At 40.6% G+C, this 21,886-nt stretch overlaps 1 protein-coding gene across 2 annotated transcripts; it reads right to left on the reverse strand.

The window, feature by feature from the left end:
• Positions 1-1,132: 1,132 nt before the first annotated feature.
• On the reverse strand, positions 1,133-20,014 carry TGDS (TDP-glucose 4,6-dehydratase). Of its 2 annotated transcripts, XM_081858274.1 has the most exons (12): positions 19,852-20,014; positions 17,983-18,049; positions 16,887-16,955; positions 16,459-16,549; positions 15,655-15,797; positions 12,837-12,935; positions 10,904-10,963; positions 10,312-10,355; positions 9,499-9,664; positions 7,483-7,541; positions 3,386-3,483; positions 1,133-1,961 (listed from the first exon to the last, which is right to left on the reverse strand). In XM_081858274.1, exons 1-12 carry the CDS (start codon positions 19,938-19,940, stop codon positions 1,876-1,878), a joined length of 1,071 nt encoding a protein of 356 aa, XP_081714400.1. In that variant the 5' UTR covers positions 19,941-20,014; the 3' UTR covers positions 1,133-1,875. The 2 variants fall into 2 exon arrangements, with proteins under 2 accessions (XP_081714400.1, XP_081714401.1); XM_081858275.1 differs by lacking the exons at positions 1,133-1,961; positions 3,386-3,483 and adding an exon at positions 4,802-5,490.
• Positions 20,015-21,886: the final 1,872 nt, after the last annotated feature.

Below are 21,886 nucleotides of genomic sequence, written 5' to 3' on the forward strand. Positions count from 1 at the left end.
CTGAAGCACCACTTTAGCTAATGGGGCCTCCCACTGCCACTGCGCCGCCAGAGCACGATTTCTGTTCTCATTCTGAAGCAAAGTTCTTAACCTGAAGCACTATTTCTGGGTTAGCGGAGTCTGTAACCTGAAGCGTATGTAACCTGAAGTGTATGTAACCTGAGGTACCACTGTATCTCTATCAACATAAAGCAATGTACAAGCTAATTGGGTTTGATATTTTCAGAGCCTTTAGATACAATGTGCAAGTGGCATCAACAGTACAGTGGACGCTTGGGTTGCGAACGTGATCCGTGCGGGAGGATCACGGATCGCAACCCGCAGCGTTCACAATCCGCAGCGCCGCATCTGCGCACACGCGTTGCAATTCGGCACTTCTGCGCAAAGCGATTTAGTGTTTCTGCGCATTCACGAGCGCCGAAACCCAGAAGTAACCCGTTCCGGTGTTTCTGGGTTCGGCGCAGTGCGCAACCCAAAAACACACAACCTGAACCGTCTGTAACCCAAGGTGTGACTGTAAGTGAAATGAGAGACTATGGGATACATGTCAGCCTAAAGATCTACATTGTTTCCCATTATGTTTCCGAGAACAATTTAAAGTGTTGGTGCTGACCTCCAAAGCCCCAAATGGTTTTGGCCCTGTATACCTGAAGAAGCGTCTCCATCCTCATCATTTAGCCCAGACACTGAGGTCCAGCTCCGAGGGCCTTCTGGTGGTTGCCTCACTGCATGGTTACAGGGAACCCAGGCAGAGGGTCGTCTTGGCAATGGTGACTTCCCCGTGGAATGCCCTCCCGTCAGACGTCAAGAACATAAACAACTATCTGAAGGCAGCCCTGTATAGGGAAGTTTTTAATGTTTGGAGTTTTATTGTGTTTGGTGTTCTAATTTTCTGGAAGCTGCCCAGAGTGGTTGGGGCAACCCAGTCAGATGGGCGGCATATAAACAATAAATTATCGTTGTTGTTGTTGTTGTTGTTGTTATCATTATCATTATTATTAAGATTAGTAGTAAAGCATTGGAGTTACCTGCCAGATTGCTCAGTGACAAAACAGATGCCAGCTGTTGCACTTTTCTACCTTTTGAATACACAGCTCCAGGCCTAGCTCAGAAAATGCACCACTATGTGTCCTACATTTAACATAGTCTTACATTTTAATATTGTTCACATAATTTCACATGTTCATAGAGTTAAAATACTTCTAGGCAACAAGAAAGACAAATTAAATTCGGAAGCACCGTTATTCTTCAAAATAAATTTGAAAGAAGCTATTAGAAATGATAAATATTTGGCATGAGGGCACTCTCAGGTTTCTATACTGTATTCTTGAGTTCAGGGAAGGCTTTGGTTGTCTACAAAGCTTAATTTCTGTAGAGCAATGAGAGACAGATTTCCTTACCAGATCATTGAGGATACATGATATGACAGTATTTTAAAACAAGCATGTGATCAAGCATAGACTTCTGGGACAGGAAGATACAACTACAAAAAGCAGAAAATACTCCTGAACCAAAATCTGCTGCCTAGGTTGTAAAAAACTATAAGCCTGTCAATACAAGACATTAATAAATAATTAAAATGCAAAACAGCTGTACGTATTAAAAAGTGCATTATTTAATAAAAATCGCTCCAATTCAATTATTTTTATAGAAAAATATTAAAGCTTCAATATTGCACTGGAATGCTGATTAAAAGGCGTTAGCCCTTACAGCCCATACTGTAAAATTGTCTTTCTTGATATTATTGATAGTTGACATTGCATGAATACAATCCCATTTTGCTGCTTGAGTACAGTTTTTCATTAATGTGATGATCTTGAGGTAGAATGTTTTCCTTCATTATTATTTTTCTTCACAACTTTGCCGCAGACTAAATCATACTGATTCTTCAGCAACAGGAAAAGGCTCCAAAGCTTTCTCCGCGTTCTTCCAGTTGTGGAAGTTTTCTTGATACCATTCAACTAGCACAAGAAAAGGAAGATTTCAAAGCATGAATATGTAATAAGCAATCTTACAGTGCTATTCCATGCAGGCTCAAACATACACAAAATCATTAAGTGCAGAGGGTGACAGATTACAGGGTTCTAGTTACTAGTTACAATCAAGACAGTATATTTTTCAGTTTGAAGAAGGTTTCTATCTTGTGATTTTTTTGGTAGCACATTTCAAGGATTCAGGAACCAAAAGGCGCAAATAAAAAGTTTTGGTTTATGATGGTTTAAATGTTGTTAACAGCAGAGTAACAATGCCAGACATTTAGGATTAAGCAGGGCATTTGATCGCCCCAAAAGGAAGTCAATTTCATCTCACAGCATATATAGACTTGTTTCTCTGGTTGGAACCGGAGAAAGGTATGCAGAACTCTCCTCTCACAACAAGCCATCCTATCTTCCTCTACAGGCCCTTGTGTCTCTTGAGAAGGCACTTTAGCATAAGTTGGTGAAACTCAGGCAATACTTGCACAAGCAGAGTTGGCCCTGAATTCCAGGTTAACTTGTGAACAAATATTTGTCTTATGGAAGTTTAAGTTGAGGTCTGCAGTCCTTTGCCAAGTTTCCAGAGCAGCCTAGGAACTTAATGGGGCACTTAAGTTAATGGTGGAAACCAGTGCTTTTTTCCTGGGGGTACACATACCCCTAAACATTTTGTAAATCTAAGTTGGGCCTCATTGAGGGGCAGTATTTCAATATGGGTAGGAAAATTAGAGTACCCCTAAACATTTTTTTTTGGGGGGGAAGCACTGGTGCAAACTACAGCAGTGATATTCCTTCAACGGCAACCAAGCACATACCACATCCAAATGTAAATGATGTATGTGAAAAGTGCTTATGTGGTCTAATTGCCTGGATGTAGATAATTTTTATTCTCATATTTTTTACTGCTTCCTCCACCCCAACACACAGTGCCTACTCTCAAGCTCACAGAAGCAACATTTATTTCCTCTCTTACCATTACAGCAATACATTGGAGGTCAAACAGAATCCATTCCGGAAGTCCGTTCGACTTCCAAAACATTTGGAAACCAATGTGCGGCTTCTGATTGGCTGCAGGAAGCTCCTGCAGCCAATCGGAAGCCGCAGAAGCCCCGCCGGACATTCGGCTTCCAAACGAACGTTCAAAAACCAGAACGCTCACTTCCGGGTTTCGATCGTTCAGGAGCCGATTTGTTCGGGAGCCAAGGAGTTTGGGATCCAAGGTACGACTGTATATACAAACAAAAATACAATGGGAGGTTCAAAGCCTTTACTTTAAAAATTCTAGCTTTAGCTAATTCAGTAAACAGCTTACTCTCCAAAGTAACCTATAAAAAAACAGGTTTTTTGAAAACAGTGCTTCCCTATTTTCCTTCCACTCTCATTCCAGATTTAGTATCAATACAACATACTGGTTTTCTTTATTCCTTCATTCCAAGGCACTTTAGGTCTCCAGCCCAAGCTGTGCATTTTTCCAGAATTCATTGGATATCCCAAGTCATTCGTAGGCCTTTAAATAAATGAGAAGAGTGTTATTCCAATGGAAAACTCAAAGTTTCATACAGCATGTGTATTAATTACCTTCAAAGGACATTTAGAAGTTCAGCACTTTATTCCTTTGGATTAATCTTTAGGCTGCCCTTCCTTCTCTTGTTAAACACGCATGATTTACACAGAATAGTCTATATTCACAAATATTACGCACTTGCAAGGCACCCAAATAATTTCCAATCTGTGACTCGATTACTGCAATCACAGACCTGAGTGTGAGTAATCATAGCAAAGATCAGTCATGTGGGGTAGAAAAATATACTACCACTAACCTCAAACATGGGAAATTTATTTGGAATATTATGGATGAATACCAATGAATCTGAGCAGTTGTAATTGCATTTTCAGGTGACTGTCCCTAGCAGGTGCATAGATATATTCATATACATTCTGATTATGAATACCTTTATTTTAGTTTTAATTTATATAACCCATCACAATTCCAGTCACTAAATGGTGCGTGTGTAAATTAAAACCATGTGGAACACATAACACAAACATGCCAAATCAGATCCCAGTCAATTTATATTTTTTTAAAAAACAAATTAGAAAGGAGTATTATGAACATCCTTAAGCCTTAACACCAACAGCATTTTTCAGGAAATGTATCAAAACGTTAAAATGGAGTTTTGAAAGCCCTTGCATATTCAAAACTCCATTTCAAAGTTTACTACGTTTCTGTCCCACTCTTTGTCCAAGGAGCTCTCATCGTATCCTAACAACTCTAGAAGGTTGCTTAGGCTGAAAGAGTCATAAGCTTCATTGTTGAGAAATGATTCAACCTCAAGTAAAAGGTAAAGGACCCCTGGACAGTTAAGTCCAGTCAAAGGTGACTATGGGGTTGTGGCGCTCATCTCATTTCAGGCCGAGGGAGCCAGCATTTGACCACAGACAGCTTTCCGGGTCATGTGGCCAGCGTGACTAAACTGCTTCTGGTACAACGGAACCAGAGCACACGGAAACGCCATTTACCTTCCCACCACAGCAGTATCTATTTATCTACTTGCACTGAACTGCTAGATTGGCAGGAGATGGGACAGACCAAAGGAAGCTTATCCCGTCGTAGGGATTTGAACCGCCAACCTTCCAATCAGCAAGCCCAAGAGGTTCAATGGTTTAGACCACAGCACCACCCGCATCCCTTCAACCTCAAGTATTCTTGATTCAAGACTCATATTTTATCTATTACACAACACTGACGACTTCTAATTTCTCATAAAAGAAAACCACTCTTTCTACAACCCTAAATGTATTAAACGAGACCATAAATCACATATACGCAGATGAAACATTTTATTGGTACATGTAAAGAAAATGAGATAGATAAGAACAAGTCACATTTAGGACTATTTCAGTAGCTCCACTAGCAATAAACAACATTCATCAAACTTAGAGCAGACCTACTGAAATCAGTTAACTTAGGTTCAATGATTCAATCATTCTGCATGAATTCAGATGTGGGGATTACTGTGTTAGTTTTTCTTATTATATATAACATTTCTTTCCTGATTTCAAAAGTTCCTTTCACACTGAAGTACTTGTTTCATTCTGGAGTGGCGGCTTTTTGATCGATATATCACCATGTTACACTAAATTGATTGATATACCACGTTACACTAAACTGATATACCACCATGTTACACTAAATTTTAAATGGCAGGAAAGGAGTGCATGCTGGGATACCACCCCAAAATTTGTCACATGAAATTAAAACGCGAGATTCCTGTGGTTTTCCAAGCTAAAAGAGTTGGATACAGAATTTATCTGTAAAGCAATTAATGCTAAATTCAGCCAGATTTCCATTGTGTGAAAGATCAAATGAAATGCAGAAAATAACAGGAAATGCCAGGAAGACCAAAAAATTGCCGTGTGACCACAGACCCAATTGAATATCTCTTGTGATGTTTTTGGTTTTTCAAGAAGAAGCTTCATTATATGAAATCTTTAACTGAATTGCTTCAAGGAACTATAAAACAGAAATAAAATATTCCAGTAAAAATACTGGGTAGTTTGGCTCATTACTTTTATATCCAAATCCAAGTAAAGGGTCTTTGTTTAACTGTAGCAATAAACTATAAGCTACTTAAATAGTTATAGCTACTTTCAAATACCGTATTTTTCGCTCCATAGGACTCACTTTTTCCCCTCCAAAAATGAAGGGGAAATGTGTGTGCGTCTTATGGGGCGAATGCAGGCTTTCGCTGAAGCCTGGAGAGCGAAAGGCGTCGGTGCGCACCGACCCCTCGCTCTCCAGGCTTCAGGAAGCTATCCGCAAGCCTCGCACGCCCGGCGGGAGGTCCCGCTGGGCGTGCAAGGCTTGGGGCGGCAGCCTGCAGCCCGAAGCACGGGGCGCGCTGCGGAGCACGCTCCGTGCTTCGGGCAGATGTCCGCAAGCCTCGCGCGCCCAGCAGGAGGTCCTGCCGGGCTCACAAGGCTTGCAGGCAGCAGCCTGTTCTGGGGGCTGGGGTCGGGGGAAGCCCGTCCTATGGGGCGGTGCGTCCTATGGGGCGAAAAATACGGTAGTTAAAATCTCAAGCAAGTCACTTGATGGTTGGTAAAACATAAAAGCAGTGTCTACGCCAATATGAAATGCAGTGACTCAGCTTGCATGCAAAGCTACACCAAAGGTTTGTTCTGGGTTTAATGCTCATGGTAAGACAAACTATGAACCTGAGTCCAGACATAATGCTAAGACAATCACTGCCCCCTTTCAAGCTCTGAGGCGTGGGAGTGTGTATTGGTCTAAACTACTGAGCTTCTTGGGCTTGCTGATCAGAAGGTTGGTGGTTCGAATCCCTGCAACAGGATGAGCTCCCATTGCTCTGTCCCAGCTCCTGCCAACCTAGCATTCAAAAGCACACCAGTACTAGTACACCCTTGTGCACATTAACTGAAACAAACAATGTTGTTTAGTGTACAAAACTCACATATATACATTAGTAACGGATATGACCTCCGCTATTTTTAAGCAGCATTCGAACACGGTTTGGAATAGTTTCCAACAGTCACTGTTGATTTTTGGATCCCTGTACCACACTTGAATCAGCACCTGAATGAGCTACTCCATAGTCGTACAGTCAAAAGCACGGAGGCGACTTTTGCACAAAGCCCACAAATTCTCAATGGGATTTACATCCTGGGAATTCCCTGGTCAATCAAGTACCTGTATTTCCCGCTCTGTCGTGAATTTCTTCACCACATTCGATGTGTGACAGGGGGCTAGGTCCTGCTGCAATATCCCAGTACTGTCAGGATACTTCTTTTCCAGCTCTGGAATAACTCTCTTTGGTAGAACCTCAATATATTGTGGCAAGCACATCATTCCTTCTATTGGCTGCAGGCTTCCAACACCATAATGATCAAGTGACTTTTCGTGTTTGTTTTGAGTACAGGATTACGAGTAAGACAGAAAACATGCTTTGTTTCAATTAATTTGCACAAGGGTGTAGATAAATAGGTACCACTGTGGCGGGAAGGTGTTTCCGTGCGCTCTGGCTTCCATCACAGTGTCCCATTGCACAAGAAGTGGTTTAGTCATGCTGGCCACATGACCCAGAAAGCTGTCTGTGAACACGCTGGCTCCCTCGGCCTTAAAGCAAGATGAGCGCCACAACCCCATAGTCACCTTTGACTGGACTTAACCGTCCAGGGGTCCTCTACCTTTACCTTTTTACTTTGGGCACCCAGGACCAAACTCATCTTCCTATCCTGGAGCAGGAAAGGATTGTACAGCAAAGCTCCATGCTTGCCTTTCCATGCCACAGCCTAACCTACAAAGGGTGGGAGATGGGGGGCAGAGGAGCTCAAAATTTGGCTTCGCTGTAACATAAGGAAAACATTCTGTACCACTAAAGAAGAGGGCACATTATATTACCCAAATTAAGATGGCATCTGAAATCCTGTGGGATATTTTACAGGACAGGACAAAATATTTGAAACGAAATAATAAATATCTTACCTATCTTTAACATAATCCATCCAATATTCTGTCTCTGCTTCAGAACGGGTATTTTTAATCTGTAAATCAGGAGGGTGGGGGGGAGATCTATGTCAGCAGTGAGAGACTTAACATTTAACAAAATGTTTTTTATTTCTATTGTGTTATAAGCACAACTACTTCTAATGAACAGATTTCCACAAAAATTTCCATCTTCTGTTTTGTTTAAAATGTAGACGATTCCCAAGTGCTGCTAGTTGTATCTATAAACTACTAAGGAAAACAAGAGACGTAAGTTGTGAGAAACACTCAGGTGGCCGTAAATAAATCTTGCATTTAAGATGCTAAGTGCTAGCTAGTCAGCCCAAATCAAAGGTGTTTATCGTTTGGTGTATGTGACTAACATGGTTACTAAATATATTCTGAGCCATGCAATATTGACCATAATATAAAAGCGTGAAGCCATGCAGATAAGTGGTGAGGATTTGCCCTAGTAGTTTGTATGGAACTACCCTGAATCACTTAAAGAGAAGAAAAAGAAGAACTGGTGCATTCTTATATACAGTGGTACCTTGGATTAAGTACTTAATTCGTTCCGGAGGTCCGTTCTTAACCTGAAACCTCTTAACCTAAAGCGCCACTTTAGCTAATGGGGCCTCCTGCTGCTGCCGCGCTGCCGGAGCACAATTTCTGTTCTCATCCTGAAGCAAAATTCTTAACCCGAGGTACTATTTCTGAGTTAGCTGAGTCTATAACCTGAAGCGTATGCAACCCAAGGTACCACTGTAATTGGTGATACCTGAAAGTGTTGGGAAGGGAGACTCTAATGGAATTTATGGGTACATCCATAAACACAACATTTCAGTGAGGAGCCTACCATAGGAAGTCTGCTGTAATTAGGCAAGCCACATTCTTCCCTGGACTGAACTTGGGGCGGGGGGGACTGGTTTGAGCAGAAAATGGATTGGGGGCTGTCACACGAAAGGTGGAGAAAGCTTGTTCTCTCCTCCTCTAGAGGGTAACACCTGAACCAATGGCTTCAAGTTACAAGGAGATTCTGGTGAAACATCAGAAAGAACTTTCTGACGTTAAGAGCTCTTCGACAGTGGAACGGCTTCTCATGGAAAGGGGTTGACCCTTCTTCCTGGAAGGTTTTTAAGCAGAGGTTGGATGAGATTCCTGCATAGCAGGGAGCTGAACTAGATGACCCTCAGATCCCTTCCAACTGTACAATTCTATGATTCTACCCTATCAACCTTCCTCTATGAAAGCCTAACTGATTTCTCTAGCATCAGTAATGAGGCCACTTTTCTTGTCATTGAAGTTTTCCAAGTGTTGTGGGAGGTGATTATTGGCTTGTTTTTGTTTTTATTATGTATTTTGTGTTCTCATTTTGTATTTTATGTTGTGAAACACTATGGGATCTTTGGATGAAGGGCAGCATGCAAATTTAATAACAGCAATAATAATAATAGTTACAGTGGTACCTCAGGTTAAGTACTTAATTCGTTCCGGAGGTCCGTTCTTAACCTGAAACTGTTCTTAACCTGAAGCACCACTTTAGCTAATGGGGCCTCCTGCTGCCGCCGCGCTGCTGGAGCACGATTTCTGTTCTCATCCTGAAGCAATGTTCTTAACCTGAAGCACTATTTTTGGGTTAGCGGAGTCTTTAACCTGAAGCGTATGTAACCTGAAGCATATGTAACCTGAGGTACCACTGTATAGGCAAAAAGAGGTTAAGTCAAATGTTTAAACATATAAGCATGCGAGTGCTAGAAAATAAACAAAAAAACCAAAAGGAGAGAGCCTTCCTGAAATATGATGGAAATGAATTTGTCAACACAGGATCAAAGGCAGAGCAGACAGACCCCACTGGTTAGTAAAATAAAACTTTGCACATGCTCCCCCATTTCCAAATGTATCTGCACACACACATCTTACAGAGTCATTTACTGAAATGTATCAATAGAGTTCATTTGTCCTAGTCAGTATTTATTGCTACTAAGCCACCAATTTCCAACACTGTTTGTTACTCACTAGATGGATTAATTCCTTTGCAAGTTGTGCAATCGACATCTCAAAGCTGGTCCCAATGTTGTAGATTTCCCCTGGCTGCCCCTTCTTCATAACAGTAAGAAATGCTTCGGCTACGTCACTGGCATAAAGAAAATTTCTTCTCTGAAGTCCTGAGCCATGAATACAGCTACAAGCAAGTAAGACAGTGCATACATTTAGCATTGCTTTCAAACGCTATTCTAACATTCCAGCCAGGTTTGCAAAATTATAAACTGCTTACAAAGGGCAAAGTATGTGATAACAAAACACAACCTCCATTCATGCTAATTCTTCACAATGGCAACAAATCTGGTGGCACACACAGCAAGTTACAAAGAATTACGGAAAAGTGGCTGTTGCACTGCACCCTGTGTCAGACTTTGCACTACAGAGTGTGTCCTAGCAGTGTTAAAACATATAACATGTGTAAATCCATGTCAATGAGAAACTACAAGACCAAGAAAACAAATCATCTTTACCCCAGCATTATACATTCTCTTCAGCAAGGTTTTAAATTAGCGAAAAGCATGAAACAGTGACTCTGCTACGTCCATCTACGACCTCTTGTGGTGGGACAGAGTATTAAGAAACCATATACCTATTGTTGTTGAGTAAAAGCAGTTGTGCATGCAGGTTTTGTCCCAGGGCAGTGCGGTCTCAAAACGTGACCCATTTTACTGTCCAGACTGATTTTAGCATGGGGTGTTCAATTTCAAGGGTGCATGTGACTGACTTGGCTTGCCATACACTTATAACAGAAGGGGCAGGGGGACCGAATATGACTGTGATACATACCATTTTCTGTTCTGCTGCAAGCGAGAAATGAACTTTGGAATAACCTAAGAAACATTAAAAATAGGCAGCAATTGTTAATCCAGGCTACTTAAAGAGAATGATAAACCTTTCAGCTTTTTTGAAATATTTGTGTGAGAACATATTTAGTTCTAGCAACGGACAGTAATAGAAACCACCAATCACTTGTAGCAGTGCCTTCCTTTTTCTTTTTTTAAAGGGAAGGGGCTGAAACGACACCCTGCTCCATCTCCTAAACAGCCAATTAAAAGCCAAAATGTTTTCAATTATGGGTTCTGCACACACAATTTTGGCTGCTGGATCGGAGAGGTGAACTGGATGGGTAGCACTTAGCTGCATGCATGGTTCCTCACCCGGCTGGGATTTACTATTTGCATGGAAGCCTATTTTCACATGCTAGAATCCCTAGCTAGATGAATGGCCAACTCTTAATATTTGACGGCACGCACATTAATAAGCTGTAATTCTACAGAACAGAGACCACGTAATAAATGCTTGGCAAAGTACTGCGACTTGTTAACTGAGGGCTCACAAAGGGTCTGTTTGATAAAAGAAATGCCTTCACCTCACTTACTTTTTCTGGAAACTGATGGGGTCCATAAACATTGCTGCTCCGCGTGATAACCACTGGAAACTTTAAAGGATATACTATGAGTGTGCCAGCACAAATTCAAGGAGAACAGCCATAAAAAAGCTTGCGATGGCTTAGATCCTAACTCAGGTTCTGCTGGTGGGGGGGGGGGGGCATCTCCCCTTCCTCCCACCACCCAGCTGATTTCCCCCTGTGAAACCTGCTCTAGGGTGTTGGTATATCCTCCCAAGCAGCATAAGAAGCATGTGAGGGGAGAGACTTCATCAGGCAAGGCCTTCTTTCATCTGCCTTGCCCCACCCGCCAGTCTCTGCTTCTCAGTTTGTATTGTATTATTTTATGCACTGTGATTTGCCGTTGTTTTATTGATTACAGTTTAGAAATTATTTATTGTAATTGTTAAGAGTGGATTTCTGTTTATTTTTTTATATGCTGATATTTAATATTACTCTATACTATTCTAATGGGTTGTACATTACTTTGTTTGATATAAGTTGCTTATTTTAAAGTTATGTTTTATTATCACATTTTTGAATTGGATTGTTATAAGGTGTACATTCTTTGTTTCTTCAGCTTGTAAACTGCCTTGGGTATTGTAAAGTAGAAAGATGGTATACAAATTAAAAGTGAAGTGAAATGAAATGAAAAAATCATGTCCTAGCCTCACAGTTCCCTCTGCAAATGAAACATGGCCTTCTGTTTGCAGGAGACTAGTAAAGATAGAAACCAATGCCTTCCTGCACAAACAGAAGAAGCAGTAAGTGGTGCACTTTTCACAACTCTGAAGAATATCAGCTAAGATCAAAATAATACACTTTTGGGATAGGACTTTGAGCCCAATTGCATGTTATACAATGTCAAGCCTGGGCTTATCACCACGTACACAAATTTTAAAAACCTTGCTCCTCGACAAGCATACCTATACATCGTGCCACGTGGCCACCAGGCCCAGCAAGAATAATAAGTGGTGTTCTATTTTAATGTATTCCTTGCTTTCAGTATGGAGCAGCAGAAAGAGGACTCTGGGACATGCTTCACTTCTCTTAAAGCAGGCAACCCCAAATATTTTGGGACTACAACTCCCATCATCCATAACTAACAGGACCAGTGGTCAGGGGTGATGGGAATTGTAGTCCCAAAACATCTGGAAGGCCGAGTTTGGGGATGCCTGTCTTAAAGGCTGGGCTTTGGAGTCAGAGGCTAAACAGATATTCTTGAAAGAGGGAAAAGCCAGACGTTATCAGGAAATTGATACCTGTGGTGCAGCATTTCACAGAAAACCGTAAACAAGCATAGCAAGTTTAGCAGGTTACATATCAAGTTTTTAAATGTTCATTTTTTGTTGTAAGTAAGCCCACAGCAAAAATATAACTACCGTATTTTATACTGGAAATCTACTACGTATTTTAAAACTCACTAGTACCAGCATAGCAGGGGTAGCCAATATTGTGTCCTCCAGCTCCCATCAGCCCTAGCCAGCATGGCCAATGGTGAGGAATGATGTGAGTTGTAGTCCCATCGTATCTGGAGGACACAACATTGGCTAGCCCATTGAACATAATGAAATTGACTTCTGACTAAACATAGTGTGGTGGAGTCTCCTTCTAAACATGAGTGTGGTGGAGTCTCCTTCGTTGGAGGTCTTTAAGCAGAGGCTTGACAACCATATGTCAGGAGTGCTCTGATGGTGTTTCCTGCTTGGCAGGGGGTTGGACTCGATGGCCCTTGTGGTCTCTTCCAACTCTATGATTCTATGATTCTATATATGGTTTGCGGTGGTAACTCCTTTAACCTCAGTGTGGGTTCTTGTGCATTTCTTGTGCATTTGTCCAAAAAAACTTTGGGCATATGGACCATGTTCAGAAATACAAATAATTAATAATGGTAGCTAAAATATCAAGTTTCATTTCTGCTTACCTGGTATCTTTCCCAATATGACTGGACAATGCATTCAGCCGCCGCCTTAGAAGCTGCATAAGGATTTGACGGTTTTTTAGATGAGGATTCATCAAATTCCTAGAACAATTTTTTTACATGCCAGACATTCAAAGTCTTAAAAAGAATTTATATTGATTTACAAGCCAGCTTAAAATGACTCTTGTTAACGGCCCGGTTCTCACATAATGCTAAACTATGGCTTATTTAACAAACCTCAAATTAACCATGAGCTGTCTGATAAAGCAGCAAAGAACAGCTTGTTCCTCCACTGTTTGGGATTTTTTTAAACACTAGCCTTGTGTCTTTGTAGCTTAGTGAGCATCTGGGGTTAAGCAACCAAACAAACTATGGTTAAGGAAGGGTACTAGACTCACACATTAAGAGCAAGTCATAGGTAAAACAAAGCAGGGTTCGTAAGCCAGCAAAAATTCACAACTTTATATTCTGGTTTCTTGGTAATAAATAAACCACAGTTATGTCATTTGCCAGTGTTTTCAGGAAACAGTACAGTGGTGCCTCGCAAGACGGAATTAATTCGTTCTGCAAGTTTTTTCTTCTTGCGAGTTTTTCGTCTTGCGAAGCACGGTTTCCCATAGGAATCCATTGAAAATCAATCAATGTGTTCCTATGGAGACGTCCGGGGACAGAGGGGAAGGCGCACGCCTTCCCCTCTGTCCCCGGACCCCTTTTGAACCAAGGGAAGGGGCAGCGGGGAGAAGCGATCTTCTCCCCGCCGCCCCTTCCCTTGCTTTAAAACAGGTCCGGGGACAGAGGGGAAGGCGTGCGCCTTCCCCTCTGTCCCCGGACCCCTTTTGAACCAAGGGGCGGCAACGGGGAGAGGCAATCTTCTCCCCACCGCCCCTTGCTTCAAAAGAGGTCCGGGGACAGTGGGGAAGACGCGCTGCGCTTCCCCGCTATCCCCAGAGCTTGCGGGGCAAGCTTCGTTTTGCGAAGCAAGCCCATAGGGAGATGCGTCTTGCGAAACACCTCGAAAACGAAAAACTCCTTCGTCTAGCGAGTATTTCGTCTTCCGAGGCGTTCGTCTTGCGGGGCACCACTGTAATTCATGGCTTAAATAGTCTACAAACTAGACTAGTGATTGAGGATAAGCTCAAAACTAGAAACATTAAGTTACTTATGTAGTAATAATTCATAGAAACGTTCAGTTTGGCTAATGGTTGCACAATACTAAATTCTACATTTATATACCAACAGTAATGTTTAAGATAGTTGTAGAATTGCATGCAAATTGTTACTTTAGACACCTTTCCTTTTTTGGTTTGAGTTACCACAAATAAGCAGTGCAAGCTTGCCAAAAACATGTAATAAATTAAAAAAACACCACCACCACTTTGGAATAAACACAAAATGCTATATATGAAGTGAAAAAGTTTAAGAGGTTTTTCTCATTGCTAATAAATTAAAAAGGGACGTGGGTGGCGCTGTGGGTTAAACCACAGAGCCTAGGACTTGCCGATCAGAAGGTCGGCGGTTCGAATCCCCACGACGGGGTGAGCTCCTATTGCTCGGTCCCTGCTCCTGCCAACCTGGCAGTTCAAAAGCACGTCAAAATGCAAGTAGATAAATAGGTCCCGCTCCAGCGGGAAGGTAAATGGCATTTCCATGCGCTGCTCTGGTTCGCTGGCCACATGACCCGGAAGCTGTACGCCGGCTCCCTCGGCCAATAAAGCGAGATGAGTGCCGCAACCCCAGAGTCGGTCACGACTGGACCTAATGGTCAGGGGTCCCTTTACCTTTTAATACAAAAAGTAAAAAATAGTCTAGTAGCACCTTAGAGATCAACTAAGTTTGTTCTAGGTATAAGCTTTCATGTGCATGAAGAATATCTGAAGAAGTGTGCATGCACACAAAAGCTCATACCTAGAACAAACTTAGTTGGTTTCTAAGGTGGTACTAGACTATTTTTTTATTTTTGAAAAAAACATAATTTTTTAAACAAAATTATTTCGACTGCGTCAGACCAACAAGGCTACCTTCCTGAATCTTTCTCATTGCTAGTTATCTAACATTATACCCAAATAATACTTCCACTCTCTAATTAGCAGTAGTGCTAAGAAAAATCTACCCCCAGCTAAGCACATAAGGATAAAATACTAACCCACTTACCTAGAAGTAAGCCCTGCTGAATTCAATAGGGCTTACTTCTGAGTAGATGTTGGTTAGGACTGTGCTGCAAGATACCCCCAGAGGGCCTGATCCTTTTCCTAGCAGATGCAGCTGAAATCATGGAAAAAGGGAGAGTGATCCTGTCTACCTATTTAGTATAAGGAAACCACCCTGCCCAAAGTGTTCTCCTAAATTCAACTCTGACTACTTTTACCAGGAATTAATATTTTACCCTTGCTCCGTGACAAGTTTCATGTTCCATCCTCTTACTGAAAAAAAAGTATTTACTTGCACAGCAAACCTAAAATACCAAAGTACTAACAAAAACTCTTGCATCCTTTAAAGACAGCAGAATCAAAAATGCTTTAGGTCAAATTTGTACCAGCACATTCCTTCTGTGTAAGAGTATCATTATCTTTTGGTTATTTTCAAGTGGTGGAACACTGGTGTAAATGTAAAACAATAAGCTTATTAAGTTGGAAACAAGAGAGGCCCAGTTCCTAATGTTTGTCTATTTTTATTGGTTGGTCATGGGAAGTAAAGTGGTACTAGTTAAACAAAGCTAACAGTCTCCACTTACTGGTCATTACAAGATCATGCCCTGTTTAATTCACCCAAGAGACAAACATGAAAGTAAGAGATGTAGGAAACTCATTTAATTCAAGCTCACCTTGTTGTAACTTCCCCCATAAACTTCATCAGTACTGACATATATGAACTTCTCCACATTAGCCTCATAAGCAGCACCAACCAGAATGCAAGTTCCATAAACGTTGACATAGTTGAATTCAAGCTTATGCCAAAAAGAAAGATCTAAGTTTTGAAACAAAATAATAAAGAGAAATGTACGTCAAACTTGGTACCAAAAAAAGCCTGAAGGCCATGATCTCTGGGGGACCTTCAGACCTACAACATGAACTCAAGTAAAAGAAAAAATGTTGTCTCCATATGCAATAGAACAAATCTACTCTTAAGAGAGCAATCCTACACACAATAAGCTGGTATAAAGCAAACCAGTGTAAATTAAGCCATGATAAAGTTCCATCCGACCCAAACTCCACTCAGCAGCAGAGCTACTGCAGGCTGATCCCCAAGAGGCCTAATAATAACAAGAGGCCTAATAATAACAATAATTTTATTATTTATACGCCACCCATCTGGCTGGGTTTCCCCAGCCACTCTGAGCAGCTCCTATTAAAGACATTAATCAGGCCCATGGGCCAGATGTTCTGTGCCACTCACAGCAGCAGCATAGTTAACACCTGACGTCAAAGGTTTAAGCAATGATGAATCAAGGGACACAATGGCAAAACAGTAAAACATAGCAATTTATGCACATTGTCACCAGGAGGGACAGCAGGATAGGTGTCCAGCTATGTTAGCAGTGCCAGCATAAGCAGTATCCTCTGCCCCTCACGCAAAAACTGGAAGCTACAACTACTAGTAGATTATTGTAGTGACATGCAATGCTCACCTACATGTGTTTGAGCTGCAAAATGTAGCACTATATCAAATTTCTCAGCCTCAAATAATGCTTTTACAAAATTGGGTTCACAGATATCCCCCTATAAAAGATGAAAAGTATAAAATTAGTAGTCAACATCAGCTTTGGTTATGTATGCCCAAAACTCTTCAACTACACCAAATTTAACACCCGTTGCAGAAAGTTTAGTATTTTCACTTCACAAAGCTCTGTGGAGGGATGATTCAGTCAGTTCTAACTTCAGTGAACACAGTGAAATACTCAGTAACAAAGAAAAGAAAAAGCTTCCAGTTCCATGTCACTTAACAAGACTTACGCTCAGGTAAGTCTGCACAGGTATGCATCTTTTATATTGCAGGTGGTTTTTTTTAAAAAAAATGAATTAACCCCCCCCCACCCAAAAAAAAGGTATAGTTTACCTGGATAAACTTGTAGTTCTGTCTCTCAGAAACTCTCTCAAGATTTTTTAAGCTTGCACAATAGTCCAGCTTAACAGCAAAAAAAATAAAATAACAAAGAAGTTTTATTTCTAGAGTCAAGCCTCTGCTCCTCCATATTGTCTCATAGAATTCTCTTCCAACCCACCTTCTCTGTATCTTGGGTCTCATACAAATCAACCCTTTTAATTAAACTCAGGTGTGTCTTAGTACAAAATAAATGAAAATCATCACATCCACATTCCAATTACAAAAATAATGTCAAGAAAATGAAATCTTAAGAGAGAGAAAAAGTATAATGAAAGCAAATATGTGTTTAATGACAACTCCTTGGTCTGCAGAGTTAATATCTGAAGGAGATATAGAGACCATATTTTCATTATAAACACTTCCAAGGAAGAGTTTAATTTTTTATTTACATGGATAAATGTGCAAGAAACACAGAACTGGTCAATGAGAAGAACAAAAGCCAGGATTACAAAAAGAAACAGTGTGGGAGTCAGTAACAGCAAGCTGTGAAGATTAAGGTTTTTTTCTTCATTAATGAGAATACACTGAACTTCATCTCTTAGAATCTGTTACCGGGTATAATATGTATCATATGAAGAAACCTTAAGTGGTATCTAATCTATACTCATTGGTCCTTCAATTTATATAAGAACAAGGGTATATTGAGGAGGTTTGAATATTTTTATTATATTATAGCAACAAAGCAACTGCTGAACAGGGTTTGGATTTAGTGTAACCTTATGCCACCTTAATTTACACGAGCTCACTTTACATCAGCTTCTTCTGAATGGGATTTCTCCCTTAGAGCATGGCTATTTGGATTAAAGTGGCATAGCTGCAAACATTCAAATATCATTTACTGTTCTTTATCTCCAGAGCTAAGTAAATAGAGTATTTTGTTAAGACTGGCTTTCCGGATCAAAATTCACAATGGCAGCACATGCTTATGCGTTCCATGGTAATGGCTTACTTTAAAATCAAGACCTGAAATCTTGCATGCAGTCACTGATTGCCTGTCAAGTATATGTTGGTTTGCTAATTTATGTTTATTTAAGCAAAAGAGTCTTACCTTATCAAGATTAATAATCATATAGTTTGGATGCTTCTCTACAAGGGAAACCACTACATGAGATGCACTGCAGGTTTTGAAGAAAAAACAAAAAAATCAACATATTTCAAATTCAAACTGCATTGATTTCAGATACATTTCCAAAACACATACACACATGTTCCAGTCCCATGCTGCTCCCTTGTTTCTGCTGCTATGGTCAGATTGCTTTTTCTGTCACTAAGACTGGCACACCGCAAAAGAGTCTTGTGGCAATGTCTCACGAACTGTCTCTCAAGAAATAAGCCTGAACAGAGAAGCAAATCTAAGTGGAAAATATATTCACTTGCGGAGCTCTTAGAATATTTGTTTGTAAACTTTTTTCAGAATAATCCAAAATATTGTTTTCTTTAAGAAGCAACTGTGGTTTTCTTTAAGAAACAAAAACATAAAAAGCTTCTGGCAAATAAGCAACTTACCTACCCACCTCCAAATAGTTTGAACTTCCCACCCCTTTATTAGGGGCATTAAGAAATAAGTGACACGCTTTCCAGTCACACATATTAGGATTTCTTTATTTTTACAGTCATGGAAAACATGACATGGGCCTCATAAATGAATGTCAAAGCAGAAGAAGCATAAGACACCTTTCTCTCTTTTCAAACCCGTATTTTCTGAGAAGGAAAGCTTAAAGCCTTTAATCCCTTGCCCCAAATTCACCCCAACCCAACCCTGTAAGCGGACACAAGCCAAATCACCAATGGTAGGTAAAGAATGACCCTGCAGCTCACCAGGTAGAGGAATTATACTAAAACCTATTGCTTTCCTCTCTTTTTCTTAAGTAGCAAACACAAGCAAGTTTTTGTTTTGTTTCGTAAGGAACTTCAATGGAGAAGAAAAATAGGACACCTTTTCTCTTTTTCCGAGAAGGAAAGCTTAGTAGGTAAAGAAATACCCTGCAGCTCACCAGGTAGAGGAGTTATACTAAAACCTATTGCTTTCCTCTCTTTTTCTTAAGTACCTAACACTAGCGTGTTTTTTTTGGTAAAGAACTTCAATGGAGAAGAAAAATAAGACACCTTTTTCTCTTTCCAAGCCCATATTTTCAGAGAAGGAAAGTTTAGTAAGTAAAGAACTACCCTGCAGCTCACCAAGTAGAGGAGTTATACTAAAACCTATTGCTTTCCTCTCTTTTTTCTTAAGTAGCAAAACACAAGCAAGTTTGTTTTTTCGTTGTAAAGAACTTCAATGAAGAAACAAAAGAAAAAAAATCCTTCCAGTAGCACCTTAAAGACCAACTAAGTTAGTTCTTGGTATGAGCTTTCGTGTGCATGCACACTTCTTCAGATACACATAAGACACCTGTATCTGAAGAAGTGTGCATGCACACGAAAGCTCATACCAAGAACTAACTTAGTTGGTCTTTAAGGTGCTACTGGAAGGAATTTTTTTATTTTGTTTTGACCAACACAGCTACCTATCTGTAACTTCAATGAAGAAGAAACATAAGAAACCTTTCTCTCTTTCCAGGCCCATATTTTCTGAGAAGGAAAGCTTAGTAGGTAAAGAAGTACCCTACAGCTCACCAGGTAGAGGAGTTATACTAAAACCTATTTTTTGCAAGCTTTCTTTTTTTTTAAAAAAAGGAAGTGATACTCCGATAATTTAAGCAATCTAAATTTCGCAAGGCTGCTTGAAAGGCACGCTGGTAGAGAAAGCAGGCCAAAAGTTTTTGGTTTTTTAAACACACACACAAACCCTAGGCACCTTTACTCAGGAGTAAGCCCACCCCATCATATTTAATGCGCTTTTTGCTCCTTTCGCGAGGGCTTTTAGGGAGCCTGAAAGCCCCCCCCCCAAAAAAAAACCCCAACCCAGGCGAGAATTTACATGAAGCCCGCGCCGCCGGTCACCAAAATCCTCTTGGCGAAGCCCGGGGGGAGCGGGGCGGCCTCGGACCCGGACAACCCCCCAGACATTCTCCCCACAGCTGGAGAGCCTTTCCTTCCTTCCTCCCTCTCTCTCCTCCTCCCCGTCGACGCGTCACTTCCGCCACGGCTGCATACGTCACTTCCGCCTGCTCCTGTCACCTACAGCGACCTTTGCACGTGCGCCTTTCTCTGCGTTCGGCGAACGGAGCGCAAGGGTGCGGGGGGGGCGGGTGTCGCGGGCATGCGCACTCGGGCGCTCCTCTCTTTCCAAAACTGGGCGTGATAAAATAAAGTTGTTCCCCCCCCCCCAAAAAAAATAATTCAATTCTGTTACGTGGCAGCGATGTGCTTTTTCCTTCTGTCGTCGACCGCCTTGAGCGTGGCTGGCACTGTGCAAAGGCGGCATGCGTTCCTCTTCAACCAGACTTTTGAATATCCTACACCCTTTTAAATGTTATCCGTGGGAAAGGGGGGGGTTAGTTTTTTTTGTTTTGCTTTAATTATTTACCTGCGTTTTACCCTGCATTTTATTTTATTTTATAACATTTTATTAGTTTTTCAACAGAAAAAAGTTACAAAACAGTGAAAAAAGAAAAAACACAGCAAAAACACAAAAACCAAAAATAGAAATAAAAAAAGGAAAAGGGGAAAAAAAGAAAAATCCCTCTTTCTGGTATCTTACCACTCATTTACTTATTTTCATGACTTCCTCCCACCTCCCTTTTTTGTATTCCATTTAAACATTTGTTCAGCAAATCCATACCCTCTTAGTTTACCCTTAATTGTTTATCCTCACATATTATAACTTCAAATTTTCATCTAATATCAATCCAATCTTACATATTCTTATTTTGCCTTATTACTAGAACCGCTTCGGTTCATTCCAACTGAGGCATCTAATCATAAGCCTGCATTTTTATCAAAGCTTCTATATATTTCAATCAAGGCTTGTATTTAAAAATGAGCTTAAAAAAAGGATTTTCAAATGTTTCATGCCAGGCAAAAGACCAGCTGCCTAAAAGAACCTTGGCAAGATGTTTTTCCTCCTAAGACAAGAAGGGCCCCATTGATTTATAGTAGAAAAACAATTCTCAAAGTCATAAAAAGGGAGAATTACATATGCTGCCCCAAGGCTGAGAAAACACCATTAGGAATGGGGAAGATAATACCAATGTGCCTCCCAGTAAAATGAGCCAGATCTTCTTTCTAAGGTTGAAAGGCCAGGAGCAAATGGAAAGAAAAACATTTAGCTAGAAAGAAAGAGAGCATTTTTGGGGAAGTCTCTTCTAAAGCCATTCTTTCTTAAACTGAGAGAGTTAAAAAGGTTAAAATGTGTTAAATGTTGGAAAGGCAACTGGCTTGGCAGAAGAAGCAGCTTCTTCCTATTTTATTTTGAGGCTGGAGAGGAGGGGGAAAGGGGGAGGTGCAAACTGAAGAGGCTTCTTTTAAAAGCTGTGTTTTATTGAGTTCCTTCCTTTTTACTTTGAAAAGCTTTATTCTTTTAAGAGGCTACCTATGATAAATGTATGAAATATATTAGCTTAAATATATTGGCTTAAATGTAATTATGCAAAGGATTTAAGGAATGCTAGATTCTTATTTCATATGGTTGTAAGAGTTGTATTTATCCTGAAATTAAGTCAGCCACCAGCCCCCCACCCTGCCAGACAGAAGACGCCATCTAAGCAGTCTTGATATATAGTTGTCAGGCATTTTGTTTAGAAACATTAAATGAAGGAAATCTTTCAATGTTGATGTGAAACTCAAGATCCTTGACATCTGTTGAACATAAAATGTAAGATTAAACATTTGTTTTAGAAGGCAATAGGGCAAGAAGGGCAAGAGGTGAGCTGGTAATTAAGATTCCATGTAAGATATATTATTACTTATTTGTCATTTATATATAGCTCTTTGTCTCCCATATAAGGGCAAGGAAATGGGTGTATCTTTTGTGGGTGTATCTTTTGTGATTGGCTCTAGCAAACAGCCAATAG

This window comes from Podarcis erhardii (genome assembly GCF_964252035.2).
Source record: "Podarcis erhardii genome assembly, chromosome: 4".
Classification (NCBI taxonomy): Eukaryota; Metazoa; Chordata; class Lepidosauria; order Squamata; family Lacertidae; genus Podarcis; species Podarcis erhardii.

Excerpts from the sequence above, each read along its gene's own strand:
- TGDS (XM_081858274.1), bottom strand. The coding sequence starts at position 19,940 with ATGTCTGGGGGGTTGTCCGGGTCCGAGGCCGCCCCGCTCCCCCCGGGC. Across the intron at positions 10,964-12,836 it reads CATATTGGGAAAGATACCAG|TTTCCAGTGGTTATCACGCG; the intron begins GTAAGCAGAAAT and ends TATCCTTTAAAG. Across the intron at positions 10,356-10,903 it reads CCCATCAGTTTCCAGAAAAA|GTTATTCCAAAGTTCATTTC; the intron begins GTAAGTGAGGTG and ends AATGTTTCTTAG.